This window comes from Mirounga leonina, unplaced genomic scaffold (assembly GCF_011800145.1).
Source record: "Mirounga leonina isolate KUSES-001 unplaced genomic scaffold, KU_Mleo_1.0 Mir_201, whole genome shotgun sequence".
Taxonomy (NCBI): Eukaryota; Metazoa; Chordata; class Mammalia; order Carnivora; family Phocidae; genus Mirounga; species Mirounga leonina.
The window spans coordinates 28,992,297-29,006,125 of record NW_023270504.1 but is presented as its reverse complement, the minus strand read 5'-3'; the positions used below and the strand labels follow the sequence as shown (position 1 = coordinate 29,006,125).

Below are 13,829 nucleotides of genomic sequence, written 5' to 3'. Positions count from 1 at the left end.
ATCTCATTATTGGTGACACTAAGTTTGAGCCAGGTTTCTCCATTATACTTATTCTCTTTGTAATAAAAGTAATCAGGGTAAACTATAAGATAGGGTGAATAACCTGTCTTCCAGTTAAGTTTTACCCAGTAGTTTTCACATTCATTGATGATCTTACCTGAGTTAGTTGTTATGTTGGTGGTTGCAGGCTGGGTGATTTTCTAGCTCTGTCATTTTTTACATTTGTTAACATTTTTCATTAAAGGAGAACTCTTCTCCCACACTTTCTTGAGGTATTTTTTTCATACAGTAAAATGTTTTATATCTTAAGTGTACAGTTTGGTGAATTTTGATGAATGTGTGTACCAGTGGGACCATGACTGACCCCTGCTCCTTTTTAGTATCACTATAGATCATGATTTTTTAAAAATACAATGTCTTGTAATTTATTACAATCTCTTACTCCTTTTTGATAATCCTGTTGTTCCAAATTTGGCTAATGGGAACCCCTTCAAGCTGGTTCATGATACTCTTTTGACATGTCTCCATCCTTTTTGAGCACTTATTTAGCACAAAAAGGCTCATTGTCTTCTTGCCTTGCTTTAGACCTGGAATCAGCCATTTCTCCACAGAATTCTGGTTCATTTTAGTGTGAAATGATATTTAGAAACTGAGATCTGAGCACAAGGTGTGCTTGTTCCTCCTGGGATGCCATTGCTTTTGGTAGGCCCTTTTAGTGGTTAGGGCTGGGAAATAAAATTTAAAACATTATGAGTTTATATTTTCAGAAATGGACTGATAATTCCAGTTCTAATCTAGCATTACAGAGTTCTTTTGGTTTATGTTGTAGCTCTTTTCCTAGCTTTTTGAGTTGGAAACTTAATTTATTTCCATTCTTCTGTTTTGACTGAGATGTTAAGACTATAAAACTTCCTGTGATCACTACTTTAATTTATTCTGAAGATTCTGATGTATAGTCTTTTTTTTGTTATCATTTTTAATAGGAAGTTAAAGATTTCTAACAGGTCTTTTTATTTTTTATTTTGTTACTTCTAGTTTTTATTCTATTAAGATCAAATAATGTTTTATTATTTGTACTTTTTGGAACTTTGTCGTCTGTCTGAAACGGTTATTGTGAGGATTAATTGATTAAAATACTTCTATATGGTACATAGTATCTACTTAGTGTATGTTAGGTTTTCTTTTTTTTTTTCTTTTTTTTTTTTAAGATTTATTTATTTATTTGAGAGAGAGTACATGAGAGGGGGGAGGGTCAGAGGGAGAAGCAGGCTCTTCGCTGAGCAGGGAGCCTGATGCGGGACTCGATCCCGGGACTCCGGGATCATGACCTGAGCCGAAGGCAGTTGCTTAACCAACTGAGCCACCCAGGCGCCCCTATGTTAGGTTTTCTTATTATGTACTGTGCATTAATAGTGATGAAGAATGTATAGTGTCGTGTTTATCACTGGACTGACTGTAGAGGTTGATTAGTATAATTAAATCAATCTACTAAAGTTTAAATATATATATTAAAATGCCATTTTGGTTGGTTTGGTTCTTATATGATCATAGACTTATAAAGTCTGTATTTTATCCTGATTTATTTTTATTCTTATTGACTGTATTTTTAATAAGTTTTAGTTATTTACTTAGTGTACATTCAGTGTGTATGGTCCATCTGAATTCATGGTGTAACATTTGCATCTATCAGGATGCTCTCATCTTCAAGTACTTGAGTGCCAAATGACATCAGCTTAAACATTAACAACACAATTTTCACATAAGGACACAGTTTTCACATAAGATTTCCAGAAATAGGTAGTTCTAGGACTGATGCAGCAACTGCACATTGCCATGAAGGGCCAGGCTCTTTCCATCTTTCTACCTTGCTTTCTTCAGTGTGTGGGTAGTATATCTCTTCCTAATTACAATGTGGTTGTTAGAGTCCAGCGCAATGCTTTCACCAGGCTGAATCTCCTAACAGTAGGGAAGGAAGTTGGGGTAAAAGGCTTATTACTCTTTATAAGAAGCTTTCTCTTTTATTAGAAGATGAAAATCTTTCCCGAGGCTTCTAGTAGATGTTCTCTATGTCTCGTTGGTCTAGACCAGGATAACATTTCCTCTCCTAGTTAGGTCATCACTAACAAAGGGAAATGGCATGGTTGGCTTAGGATAATCATTATTCATCTAATAGGATGGGCATATTGCCTTCTGATCAAAGATGGGTGTCCATTAGCAAAGTAGAAGTGAGGATTTCTATTATTACCAGTATTATACTGGTTATAACCAGTGGCATTTGTCTCTGGACAGAACCTAATTGACAGCTGTGGTTTTAATAAAGAGATTTTCTTTTGTGGAAAGGAAACTGGGTGTTGCATAGTGCTTGGATGACTATTCAGCTGTTGTAATGAGGCAGTGAGTGGATTTAGAGAGAAGAAATATATTTTTTTCTTCATATTGGAGAGGATCTTGAAACTTTCCTTGCGTAAGAAAATAAATGTATGAATCAGAATGATTAATGTGAGTTTTGTTTATTATTTTTTTAGTCAGAATCTGGAGAAGTGAACAGAAACACGGAACTGAAGAAACTTCGAATTTTTGGGGCTGGGCCTAAGGTCGTGGGCCTAGCAATGGGAGAAAAAGATAAAGAAGGTAAAATATCTTATTCGGTCATGAAAAGAAATAAGGTATAGCCATATGGTTCTAATAAGATTCAAATATTTGAATTGCATTTTGCCTTGGGATTTTCTTATGAGTGTAAACATTGGAACGTGGTTCCTAGACGGATCACCTTTTATGGCATATAATCTTAAATTTAAGACTTGAGGAACCATATTTTATTGAATTTTTGTAATATTTGGAAGAGAGAAATTTTCCCTTTCCATGTCTAATATGTTACGCAGAAATTTATAGTTTCTAAAGGCTAGTTTAGGAGAGAATGGTGAAATGAATGGTTCTTACCTGGTGATCCATAGCTTATAACTTTCAAATTCAAAGACAGGATTCTCTGACCTTTAGTAACAAAATGTACTGTGGAGAGCTTATGACTAAAATTCTAATTCTGATTTTGTTATTTTTCCATAATTGCCTTGATATGACACTTCATTTAAATAAACTGTGTTTGAAGAAAGCCTTGTACTCTCAGCTTAGTAGGTTTGAAACTTTCTGAGTAAAATTGCTAATGCAAAGATCAAGTTTCACTATTCTCTCTATGTACATGTCAGTTTTAAAACTCTACAAAGATTGTGTTGGATTTGTTTTTAATGTATATGAATTTAATGCAATGCTGTAATCACAAGTCGTATTATTACCCTTTTCATGATATGAGAAATTAAGTCACAATTCAGATTGTGGACGAGAACTCTGGAGGGTCAGATGATATTGTCCCATCACTCTAAAAACATTCAGTGTGATAGGACCTACTAAATGCATCATGATGTTTATTATCACCCTTCTAAGAATTAAGCAGTTTATCTTTTTCATTCTTGTACTTACTGCATTGGCTGGCAGTGATCTTAAAACTCGTCTCAATTAGTCCCTGATAAGCACTACATACAGGCAGTATAGAATTAGTAGTTAAGCTCTCTGGAGCTTGATTGCCTGGATTAGATTTCCAAATCTGCCACTGACTGGCTGTGTGATTTTGGGCAAGTTATCTAACTTCTCTATACCTTAGATTCTTTATCTTCAATGGGGATAATAGCATATCTACCTCATAGTGTTTTGAGATTTAATTTAAATTATTTTAAATAGTGTCTGGTCCATAGTAAGCTCTCAACATTAGTTTTTACTATTATTATATAACTATTTTTATTTCAAGATGAGGTCTCCCGAAGACGAAAAGTTACCAACAGGTCAGACGCATTTAACATGCAAATGAGACAACGGAAAGGAACTCTCTCTGTTAACTTTGTAAGTGTTCTGAGATGTGTCAGGAGGGAAAGGATTTATTTTTAGTTTTGCACTTTTTATCTCGTTATATATTGGTATGCCGTTTAGTTAGTTCATTTGGTTAGAAGACTAGATGGTAAATCTAAAGTCCAGCTTTCATTTATGTAATGTGAACCTTGCTTTGTCTGTTTACATTGACTCTTTCCCTGAGTTATCCTCACATGTACCTTGTGAGTGAGAGAATGAATATGAATCTGTAAATTCTTGAGCTGTAATGTGGACAGTGCTCAGTATTCATTCTCTGTCAAAGAGTGTATGTAGGAAGGATGACATGGTGTATTTTATTTATATAATTGACTTTCAAGTAACCTGGATTTGTGGTCTTTCTTTATTCCGATAACTTGATATGCTTTTATTAACTTGCCTGTAGAAGCACTGAGGAAATTGAGGAAGTTTTATGAAAACTTGTCTAAATACAATCATTTAAAAAATATTCAGGATTTAAGTTATGTGTACTTTTAGTGTACATTATTTTGTTTCAATTAAGGAGTTCCTGGTAAAAATTTAATATTATTATTATAGAAAATAGACTTTTATTTTATCTTGTTTGTTCTCTAACAGGTTGATCTCTATGTTTGTATGTTTTGTGGTCGGGGAAATAATGAAGATAAGTTGCTTTTGTGTGATGGATGTGATGACAGCTATCATACATTCTGTTTAATTCCCCCACTACCTGATGTGCCCAAAGGAGACTGGAGGTGTCCTAAATGTGTTGCTGAGGTACAAGCCTGACCTTTACAGATCCTTTTTTAATAGCAGTGATGTTCACATACACACATACAGTAAACCCATTCTCAAAAGCTCTTGCTTTGTTCTTCAATGTTTAAAATCTCTGGGATTGGGGCACCTGGGTGGCTCAGCTGTTACGCATCTGCCTTCGGCTCAGGTCATGATCCCAGTGTCCTGGAATCGAGCCCCGCATCGGGCTCCCTGCTCGGCGGGAAGCCTGCTTCTCCCTCTCCCACTCCCCCTGCTTGTGTTCCCTCTCTTGCTGTGTCTCTCTCTATCAAAAAATAAATAAAATCTTTAAAAAAAAAAATCTCTGGGATTTTCTTAAGAGCAATATTGAATGAAAATATAATAATTGTATTGCGGCAGCTTACCTTTCAAAAGTTCTTTTTTTGACTATTGGTTAGATAATTCTGTTTATTGCTGAAGATGAATGATACTTTTATTCAGAACGTTAGTATTCTTGGAAAATAATAAAAATGAAGGAAAACTGTGGGTTATTTGTCTTTTTAAAATTAAAAAAAAATGTAAAAGACGTGAAGCTCTAGAACTTGGGATTTATGCATCCAGTTTTCATGTTACCAGATAAACTGATGGTATCTATTAGCTTGTTTAATTTTTACTTGATTATACTGGATTATTCTTATGGAAAGATTATAAAGACATTATTGTCCTGAAATACCTAATCTGTTTACTTTTTTATTTTTTTTAAATTTTTTTATTTTTTAAAGATTTTACTTATTTATTTGACAGAGACAGAGACAGTGAGAGCAGGAACACAAGCAGGGGGCATGGGCAAGGGAGAAGCAGGCTTCCCACTGAGCACGGAGCCCAGTGTGGGACTCGATCCCAGGACGCTGGGATCATGACCTGAGCCGAAGGCAGACACTTAACGACTGAGCCACCCAGGCGCTCCTGTTTACTTATTTTAACAAAATATTGTGATAGGACATGGAAGGGAAGGACTTGGCTGGGCTGTATATAGGTGTATTCAGAGCTTTGAGTTATTCTCAAGGTGAGATGATTCAGAAGCAGTTCTGCTCTGAGAATTTGTGTTAAAATACTGGTCAGGATGATTGATGGTGTGAAACAACCATTCCTATAGCTAGATATTCTTGAAATCCAGTGGATATTCCTTTATCCATTATCTTTCCTTCATCCATGAACATTTATTTTCTCTGTAGCTAAATCCACTGAGAGAAACAGAATGATAGGCATCCCTAGGCTTGATTGCATGTCAGTAGTTCTCCTGGTGTTTGTCTTGGTTCCAGAGCTTAATGTCAACTCCAGAGTCTGAAGCTCTCTCATTACCACCTTCCTTACGGAAGGCTGTGAAAATGTAGTTGAGGTTCTAGAACATTATTTCCTGATTCTATATTGCAAGTAATTAATACTTGTTTTGCTGTCTAAGATTGATTGGATTTGCTTCACCTAGGGACATGATCAAAGAAGGTAATACCAAGAGCTTTAATATTTTGTTGGTACATTTTCAGTGAATTAATCTTGGGTATTTCTTCTTCTTAGGAATGTAATAAACCTCGAGAGGCCTTTGGATTTGAACAAGCTGTACGAGAGTATACACTTCAGAGCTTTGGAGAGATGGCAGATAATTTTAAGTCTGATTACTTCAATATGCCAGTTCATGTGAGTATCTGTCATTTAGGTCAGTTTGGGGAGGTATGAAGATTTATCTGAGTCTAAAGCTTTTGGTTTGCTTTCATCATTTTGTGGAAAACAGGGACACATGAAAAAGATGATAGAATATTAAAGATTGAGGGGCCTGGTATCTGTTTCTATATCTTTCACTCGCTAATGTGGCAGTCTGTACTCTTCTGTTGAGAAATCTGCTTTGATCTTTGAATTGTTTATTAGCCTTGCGCGAGTAATCTTTTATAGAAAAGCACGAAGTATGTGGCATTTGCTCTTTTTGTTTAGTTATTTGTAATATGAAGTTTGCTTCTTTTCCTAGGGGATCTTGGGCTTTTAAAATCCCTATCCAAAAAATTTGCCAGACCTGTTAAAATGCAGCCTTGAATTTTTGCATTTCCTTTTTCCTCCTTGGTGTGCTTGCCAGGTCATCTATACATTTCTTAGCTGGGAAATAGCTTACACAAAAAGGCAGTGCAAGTTTATATTATGTTTTTCTAAACATCTAGTTTGTCTTTAGCTTTTCCCTAGCCTTAGTGGGAAAAGCTTAGTGGATCCTGGTCTTCTCAGCTCTGGAAATAAGATTTTTTCATTTTATCATGGGTTTGTGTTCACTTGATCTGCATATTATGTTTTAGAAGTTTATGGTTATAGTGAGTTAGTAATCTGTAATCTTTGTTTTCCCTGTATAGATGGTTCCTACAGAACTAGTAGAAAAGGAATTCTGGCGGCTGGTGAGCAGCATTGAAGAAGATGTTATTGTAGAGTATGGAGCTGATATCTCCTCAAAAGACTTTGGAAGTGGATTTCCTGTAAAGGATGGTCGGAGAAAGATGCTGCCAGAAGAAGAGGTGCAGAGCAGATAGTAGTACTTGAAACTTACTCCAAGTTGATTTAGCCTTTGCTTAGTAGAAAGCTACCTTTCTCTAATCTAATCTTAAGGGTTTACTTTCATTTAAAATATTAAATATATAGGATTTGTATGTTATAATTTTCAGTTTTAAAAACAATATATTCAAAGTATCTTTAAAAAATTTAACTTTAGGGGCGCCTGGGTGGCTCAGTCGTTAAGCGTCTGCCTTCGGCTCAGGTCATAATCCCAGGGTCCTGGGATCGAGTCCCACATCGGGCTCCCTGCTCGGCGGGAAGCCTGCTTCTCCCTCTCCCACTCCCCCTGCTTGTGTTCCCTCTCTCGCTATCTCTCTCTCTGTCAAATAAATAAATAAAATCTTAAAAAAAAAAAAAATTTAACTTTAGGACAACCCTTTTGGGTCACCTCCTTCTTTGGGAGCTTTGTACTATCACTCAAACTTTGCTTTTAAAAAAAATTTTAAAAAAATTTAACTTTGCATTTTAAAACCAATTTAATTAGTTTAAAACTATTATTCCAGTTAAAAGAATTTTGCCTAGCTCTTTCTGTTTGAGAATCTAGAAGGTGATTTAAGAATTTTTTTAAAAAATTACATTTCGTTGATAGGTCCAAAATTAAGTTTCTTTCAGTAACTGAGCAGGTAGGTTTTCAAATATGTTTAAACTGTATACAATGAAGTCCTGTCACATTGGAGATGGCCTCTATTTACAAAGCTGAATTAAGATGATGATTCATTTTTCTCATTATTTTGGTCCTTTTTACTTTTTCTTTTCCTCTATAATTGGCAATGATTAAGGGTTTTATTTCCTATTAAAAGAGTTACACATGAGGGAGCCTGGGTGGCTCAGTTGGTTAAGCATCTGCCAGGGTCCTGGGATCAAGTCCTGCATCGGGCCTCTCTACCATGCTCGTGATCTCTCTCTCTTATGCTCTCTCTCACACTCTCTTTCTCTCAAATAAATAAATAAAATCTTAAAAAAAAAAAAAAAGTTACACATGGTTAAAAACAGAGAAAAGGGTTACATAGTGTGATAGGATATACAGTTAAAAGTATAGCCAGCCACTCCAGTTCTCTTAAGGTAAGTGTAAGGTATATCTTTTTCCATTCTTTTAATGTGAAGTTGTTTATATCTTAGGATGTAAAGTATGTCTTTTGTAGGCAGCATATGATTGGATTTGCTTTTTTAAAATCTAGTCTGAGGGTTGCCTTTTGATTGGAGTTATTTAGTCCATTTACATTTAATATTATTGATATTGTTGATTTATGTCTGCCATTTTGTGATTTTGTATGTCTCGTATGTTTTGTTCCTCCAGCTCTCCTTTGTGGCCTTTTTTTGGTGTTAAACAGATATTTTTCGTAATACCATTTTAATTTTTCCAGATTTTTTTGTTTGGCTGTATACTTTTTAGTTACTTAGTGGTTCTAAGAATTATAATATGCATCTTTTTTTTAAATGGGTTTATTGACAGTGTACATCTCTGTGCAGCCTACTTCATGTTAATATTGACTTAATTCTGGGTGACTGTAACAACTTTGAAACAGTGTCTCTTTATTTCCTGCTGTCTTTTTTGTCTATTGTTATATATTGTATTTACATGTTGTATAATTACAACACAGCAATATAATTATTACTTTAAACCATTTTACTTTTAAAAAACATTAAAAGAAAAAATACACATATACCCTGTTACACATTTACTCACAAATTTATCATTTCTGATGCTCTTCATTTATTCCTGTGGAATCCGAGTTACCTTTTGGGTTCGTTTCTTTCACCCTGGAGGACTGCTTTTATCTGTAGTGTGGATCTCCTAAGCAATGAATTCTTTCAGTCTTTGATTATTTGGGAATGTTTTTTATTCAGCCTTCGTTTAGTCTTTCAGCAGTAAATGCTGCTCAATTTTTTTTTCCTTTTGTTGATTTCTAGTGCCTCGAAATGGTTGTTTTGGTAATTTTGTCCAGATTTATCTTTGTTTTCTATGGAGGAATTGCCCAACCTCTTCGTATTACCACTGCTGGAAATTCTTTACGACTAAAAGTCTCCCTTCTGGGGCATCTGGCATCTGGGTGGCTCATTCGGTAAAGTTAAGCGTCTGCCTTTGGTTCGGGTCATGATCTTGGGGTCCTGGGATTCAGCCTTGCGTCGGGCTCCGTGCTCAGCTCCCTCTCCCTCTGCCCTTCACCCACCCCACTGCTTGCACTCTCTCTCTCTCTCAAATAATTAATTAAAAAATCTTAAAAAAAAAAAAGTCTCCCTCCTACCCAAATCTCTAGTGTGACAGGGGAAGACCCTATTTTATTTTCTAGTGCATCCTTTCAGATACAGTATATCTATACAAACATTTATACATCACACATACAGAATTACATACTCTTTTTTATTTACTTGTTTTTTTTATTTTTTAAAGACTTACTTATTTAGAGAGCGCACGGAGAGGGAAGGGACAGAGGGAGAGAATCTCAAGCAGACTGCCTGCTGTGCGTGGAGCCTGATGGGGGGGCTCCATCTCACAACTCTGAGATCATGACCTGAGCTGAAATCAAGAGTTGGACACTTAACTGTGGCACCCAGGTGTCCCTTACATATTCCTTTTAAACAGAAATGGAATATACTACTTACATGGTCTGTACCTGACTTACCTTTTTTGTTCTTTGTTTTTGAATCCCTTCAGGCCCTATCCAGTCCATCCTAATTCCTTATAGCATTACCTACCCAGTTTATTCACAGTACCATCTCACTGTGTATTATTCCAACCAATATCTGAGCACTTAATATGTGCGGAGTGAAATTTTGATTTTGTTTTGTTTTTATGATCAAAAGTTGTGAGTGTCTTTTGGGTTTTTTATTATTTTAGCCTTGTTAATTGACTTTTTTCTTTCTGTGAAGATGGAGTACAGGTTACGATAATCAGGTTAGGGTAATATAGATTAGAGAATACGTATTGGGTTTTACTAAGGGAGAAAGAATGATTACAGTAGATGGTGAACATAAATTATATAGGGATGGTTTGTTCAGTATCACTAAATTAAATCTGGTTTGTATAAGTATAAAGAGATGCATCAATCTGAGTTTCTTTATACCCTTCCATTGCCAAGTGGTAGGCAATTATTGAATTATTGGGAAGAGATTTCATTATATAGCTCTTGCCTTTTTCTGAATTTTATTTCTGTTTTGAATTTTTTTTTTTAAGATTTTATTTATTTGACAGAGAGAGACACAGTGAGAGAGGGAACACAAGCAGGGGGAGTGGCAGGGGGAAGCATGCCTCCTGCAGAGCAGGGAGCCGGACATGGGGCTTGATCCCAGGACCCTGGGATCATGACCTGAGCCGAAGGCAGATGCTTAACGACTGAGCCACCCAGGCGCCCCTCTGTTTTGAATTTTTAAGTTGTTCTTGAATGGGTATTTATATCTTCTAATCTTAGAGACAAGGTCATAGAGTTTTTAAAGATTATTTTCAGTGTCAAACCTAAGTGATTAATATTAATAATATAAATAATCCTCCATGTTTGAGTTTTGAATGAATATTCATTTACCTACTTCTGCTTTTGCTCAGTTCACGTTCTTGTAAGGATGTGGAGAAATGCTGGGTTGTAACAAACCATAGTATGCAGAGACAGGTGATACAGCCTTTTTTTCTAGACTGGGTCATGGACTTGTTCTTCATTTTCTAAGCAATAATGTTTTTCTCAGGATACTGTTTTTGTGTTGTAAGATGGAATGAGAGAATCTGTTTATTACAAAGGGATTTTAAGGACTAATTAGACAATGTGTATAAAACTTTCAGACTTTTTAGGGGTGCCTGGGTGACTCATTCAGTTGAGCAGCTAAATCTTGGTTTCAGCTTGGGTCATGATCTCTGGGTGGTGAGATCAAGTCGCGAGTTGGGCTCTGCGCCCAGTGGGGGATTCGGCTTCAGGATTCTCTCTCTTTCTGCCCCCCGCCACATACTCTCTTTCTCTCTCAAATAAATCTTTAAAAAAAAAAAAAGCCTTCAGACTTTTTAATATATTTATATCAGTTCATTACTCCTCTCTGAAAGTTACTGTATTAGAATAGCAGATAACTGCTAGCTTTTCACCAGGAGTCATACATTTATGTTGAACTTCTGTATGGGTTAGCTCTTGATATCTGATAGCATATTTCTCTGGTATCGTAGTTAACTGGAAAAGTCCTTCCGAAGTTAATGTATTTGTCTTATGAATACAGTGTACTCTACCAACAGGGCTTCTGAGAAATAAAAAGAGGCATAGGACTTGAAACCTTGGGAACATTTTTTTTTCTTCTTGTCCTTTGCTCCATATTAAATCTTTGGCTAAATCCTGCTAATTCACTTTTCATTATTTTTCTATAGGATTGCCTTATTTTTCATACCCACTGCTACCATCCTTGTCTAGGTCCTATCACATCATGTTGGGATGCTTGCCATGCTCTTACATAATGACCACTTGTGGTGGGAGTCCCTAAGACCATCTCCAGGTTCAGTGATTTTTCTGGGAGGACTCATGGCTATGATTTATTATAGTGAAAGAATGCAAAGCAAAATCAGCAAAGGGAAAAGATCCATGGTCCAAGTCCAGAGAAAACCAAGTAGAAGCTTCCAAGAGTCCTCTCCCAGTGGAGGTACACAGGATGCATTAGTATCAAATGGACAATATGTACAAAGTATTGCCTACCAGGGAAGCTCATTAGAGACTTAGTGCTCAGGGTTTTTATTGGAGGCTGGTGACATAGGCATCCTCTACTTAACACATACTAAAATCCCAGACTCCCAGAAGGAAAGCAAGTGTATATAAATCACATTGTACATCCTAGGCATTGTGAATCACTCTGTATTAGTGTAGGGAACTGTTGATCATGTTAAGTTTGCATATACCAGCTGACAGAACTCTAAGCAGACTTTTTGCAATCCTAGGCCTGTTATGTTAACCATTTTCTTATTGCTTTTCTCTGTAGTCTTTTTCATATATTGCTTTATTTAAAACTTTAAGGTTGAAAGGTCTTTGGGGGTTCAGTATGCAATTCTGTATTTTTGTTTATGTTTGAAATTTTTCATAATCAAAAGTTTAAAAATACTTAAGATACTATGTTTATATTATTTCAATTTTCAAATTCTGTTTTATATTCCTTCTGAGTGTAGGATCAAATCCAAGCTTCTTAGTTTGAAATGTAAGATTAAAGGTACAAGATTCTTCTTTTCTAATCTTATTTCTTGTATTTCTGAGTGTGACTGTTCTACTCTTCACCTTCACCAGACAGAACAGTATATTTTTGGTTTCTCTGTTATTTACTGTCAAAGGTTATCTCTTTTTTCCAAGCTGTACTGGGGTTCTTCCTTTTCTATGAAGTTTTGTTAATGATGCAAACCCATCCTGAAAAACTAAAGAAATTGCTCTTTTATCTGTATTTGGAGGTTAATATATACAGCTTTGTCTTTTTTTTTTTTTTTAAAGATTTTATTTATTTATTTGACAGAGACAGCGAGAGAGGGAACCCAAGCAGGGGGAGTGGGAGAGGGAGAAGCAGACTCCCCGCTGAGCAGGGAGCCTGATGCGGGGCTCGATCCCAGGTCCCTGGGATCATGACCTGAGCCGCAGGCAGACGCTTAACGACTGAGCCACCCAGGCGCCCCCCGCCCTTTTTTTTTTTAAGATTTTATTTATTCATTTGAGAGAGAGAGAAAGCAGGAGACAGAGCACAGGCAGGGCAAGGGGCAGAGGGAGAGGAAGAAGTAGACCCCCAGCTGAGCAGGGGCCCAGGACCCTGAGATCATGACCTGAGCTGAAGGCAGACGCTTAACCAACTGAACCATTCAGGCCTTGTCTTGAAACTTTTTGTATGTAGGTCTTATCTCTTCAGCTGGTTCATTATGTTTTCAGACAACCAGCTGACCAACTAAAAAACATATTGAGTAGTAATTTTTGAAAGCCTTTTGGGGCACCTGGGCGGCTCAGTTGATTAAGTGTCTGACTTCGGATCAGGTCATGATCTCAGGGTCCTGGGATTGAGCCCTGAGTCAGGCTCTGTGTTCCGCTGGGAGTCTGCTTCTCCTTCTGCTCCTTCCCCTGCTCATGAGCACTCTCGCTCGCTTGCTTTCTCTCAAATAATAAAATCTTAAAATATAAAACAACTGAAAGTGTTTTTTATTTTTTATTTTTATTTTTTTTTTAAAGATTTTATGTATTTGAGAGAGAGAAAGTGAAAGAGCACAAGCCAGGGGGAGAGGCAGAGGGAGAAGGAGACACAGACTCCCCACTGAGCAGGGAGCCCGATGTGGGGCTCAGTCCCAGGACCCCAAGATCATGACCTAAGCTGAAGGCAGACGCTTAACTGACTGAGCCACCCAGGCACCCCTGAAAGCCTTATTTTTAAAAAGCCTATTGAGGGTATGAATCATACGTCTTTATTTCTTAATGGAATTCTTAACTTAAACCTGTGCTGGACTTTCCTATTCTATCCTCTGCGACTCTTAATCACACATAGAGTTTTCATTTTTTTGTGCTACATTATGGACGATACTTTCAAATCTGAGTTCTAGTTGACATATTCTCTCTTCAGCTTTGTCCTTGGCTGTTAAACCCCTTACTTTGCAGGTTTTATTTTTTAAACTCTGTATTACAGAAAGTTTCAAATGTGTAAAAGTATACATA

At 36.5% G+C, this 13,829-nt stretch overlaps 1 protein-coding gene across 4 annotated transcripts in view; it reads left to right on the top strand.

Annotated features, from left to right (window-relative positions):
- KDM5A (lysine demethylase 5A) overlaps positions 1-13,829 on the top strand; it is a 95,878-nt gene that overhangs the window by 18,405 nt on the left and 63,644 nt on the right. For all 4 annotated transcript variants that reach the window (XM_035028494.1, XM_035028493.1, XM_035028497.1 and 1 more), the window contains 5 exons: positions 2,526-2,631; positions 3,800-3,891; positions 4,492-4,650; positions 6,184-6,303; positions 6,999-7,157. In XM_035028494.1, the coding sequence (XP_034884385.1) occupies positions 2,526-2,631; positions 3,800-3,891; positions 4,492-4,650; positions 6,184-6,303; positions 6,999-7,157 (636 nt within the window). The remainder of the gene's footprint in view (positions 1-2,525; positions 2,632-3,799; positions 3,892-4,491; positions 4,651-6,183; positions 6,304-6,998; positions 7,158-13,829) is intronic.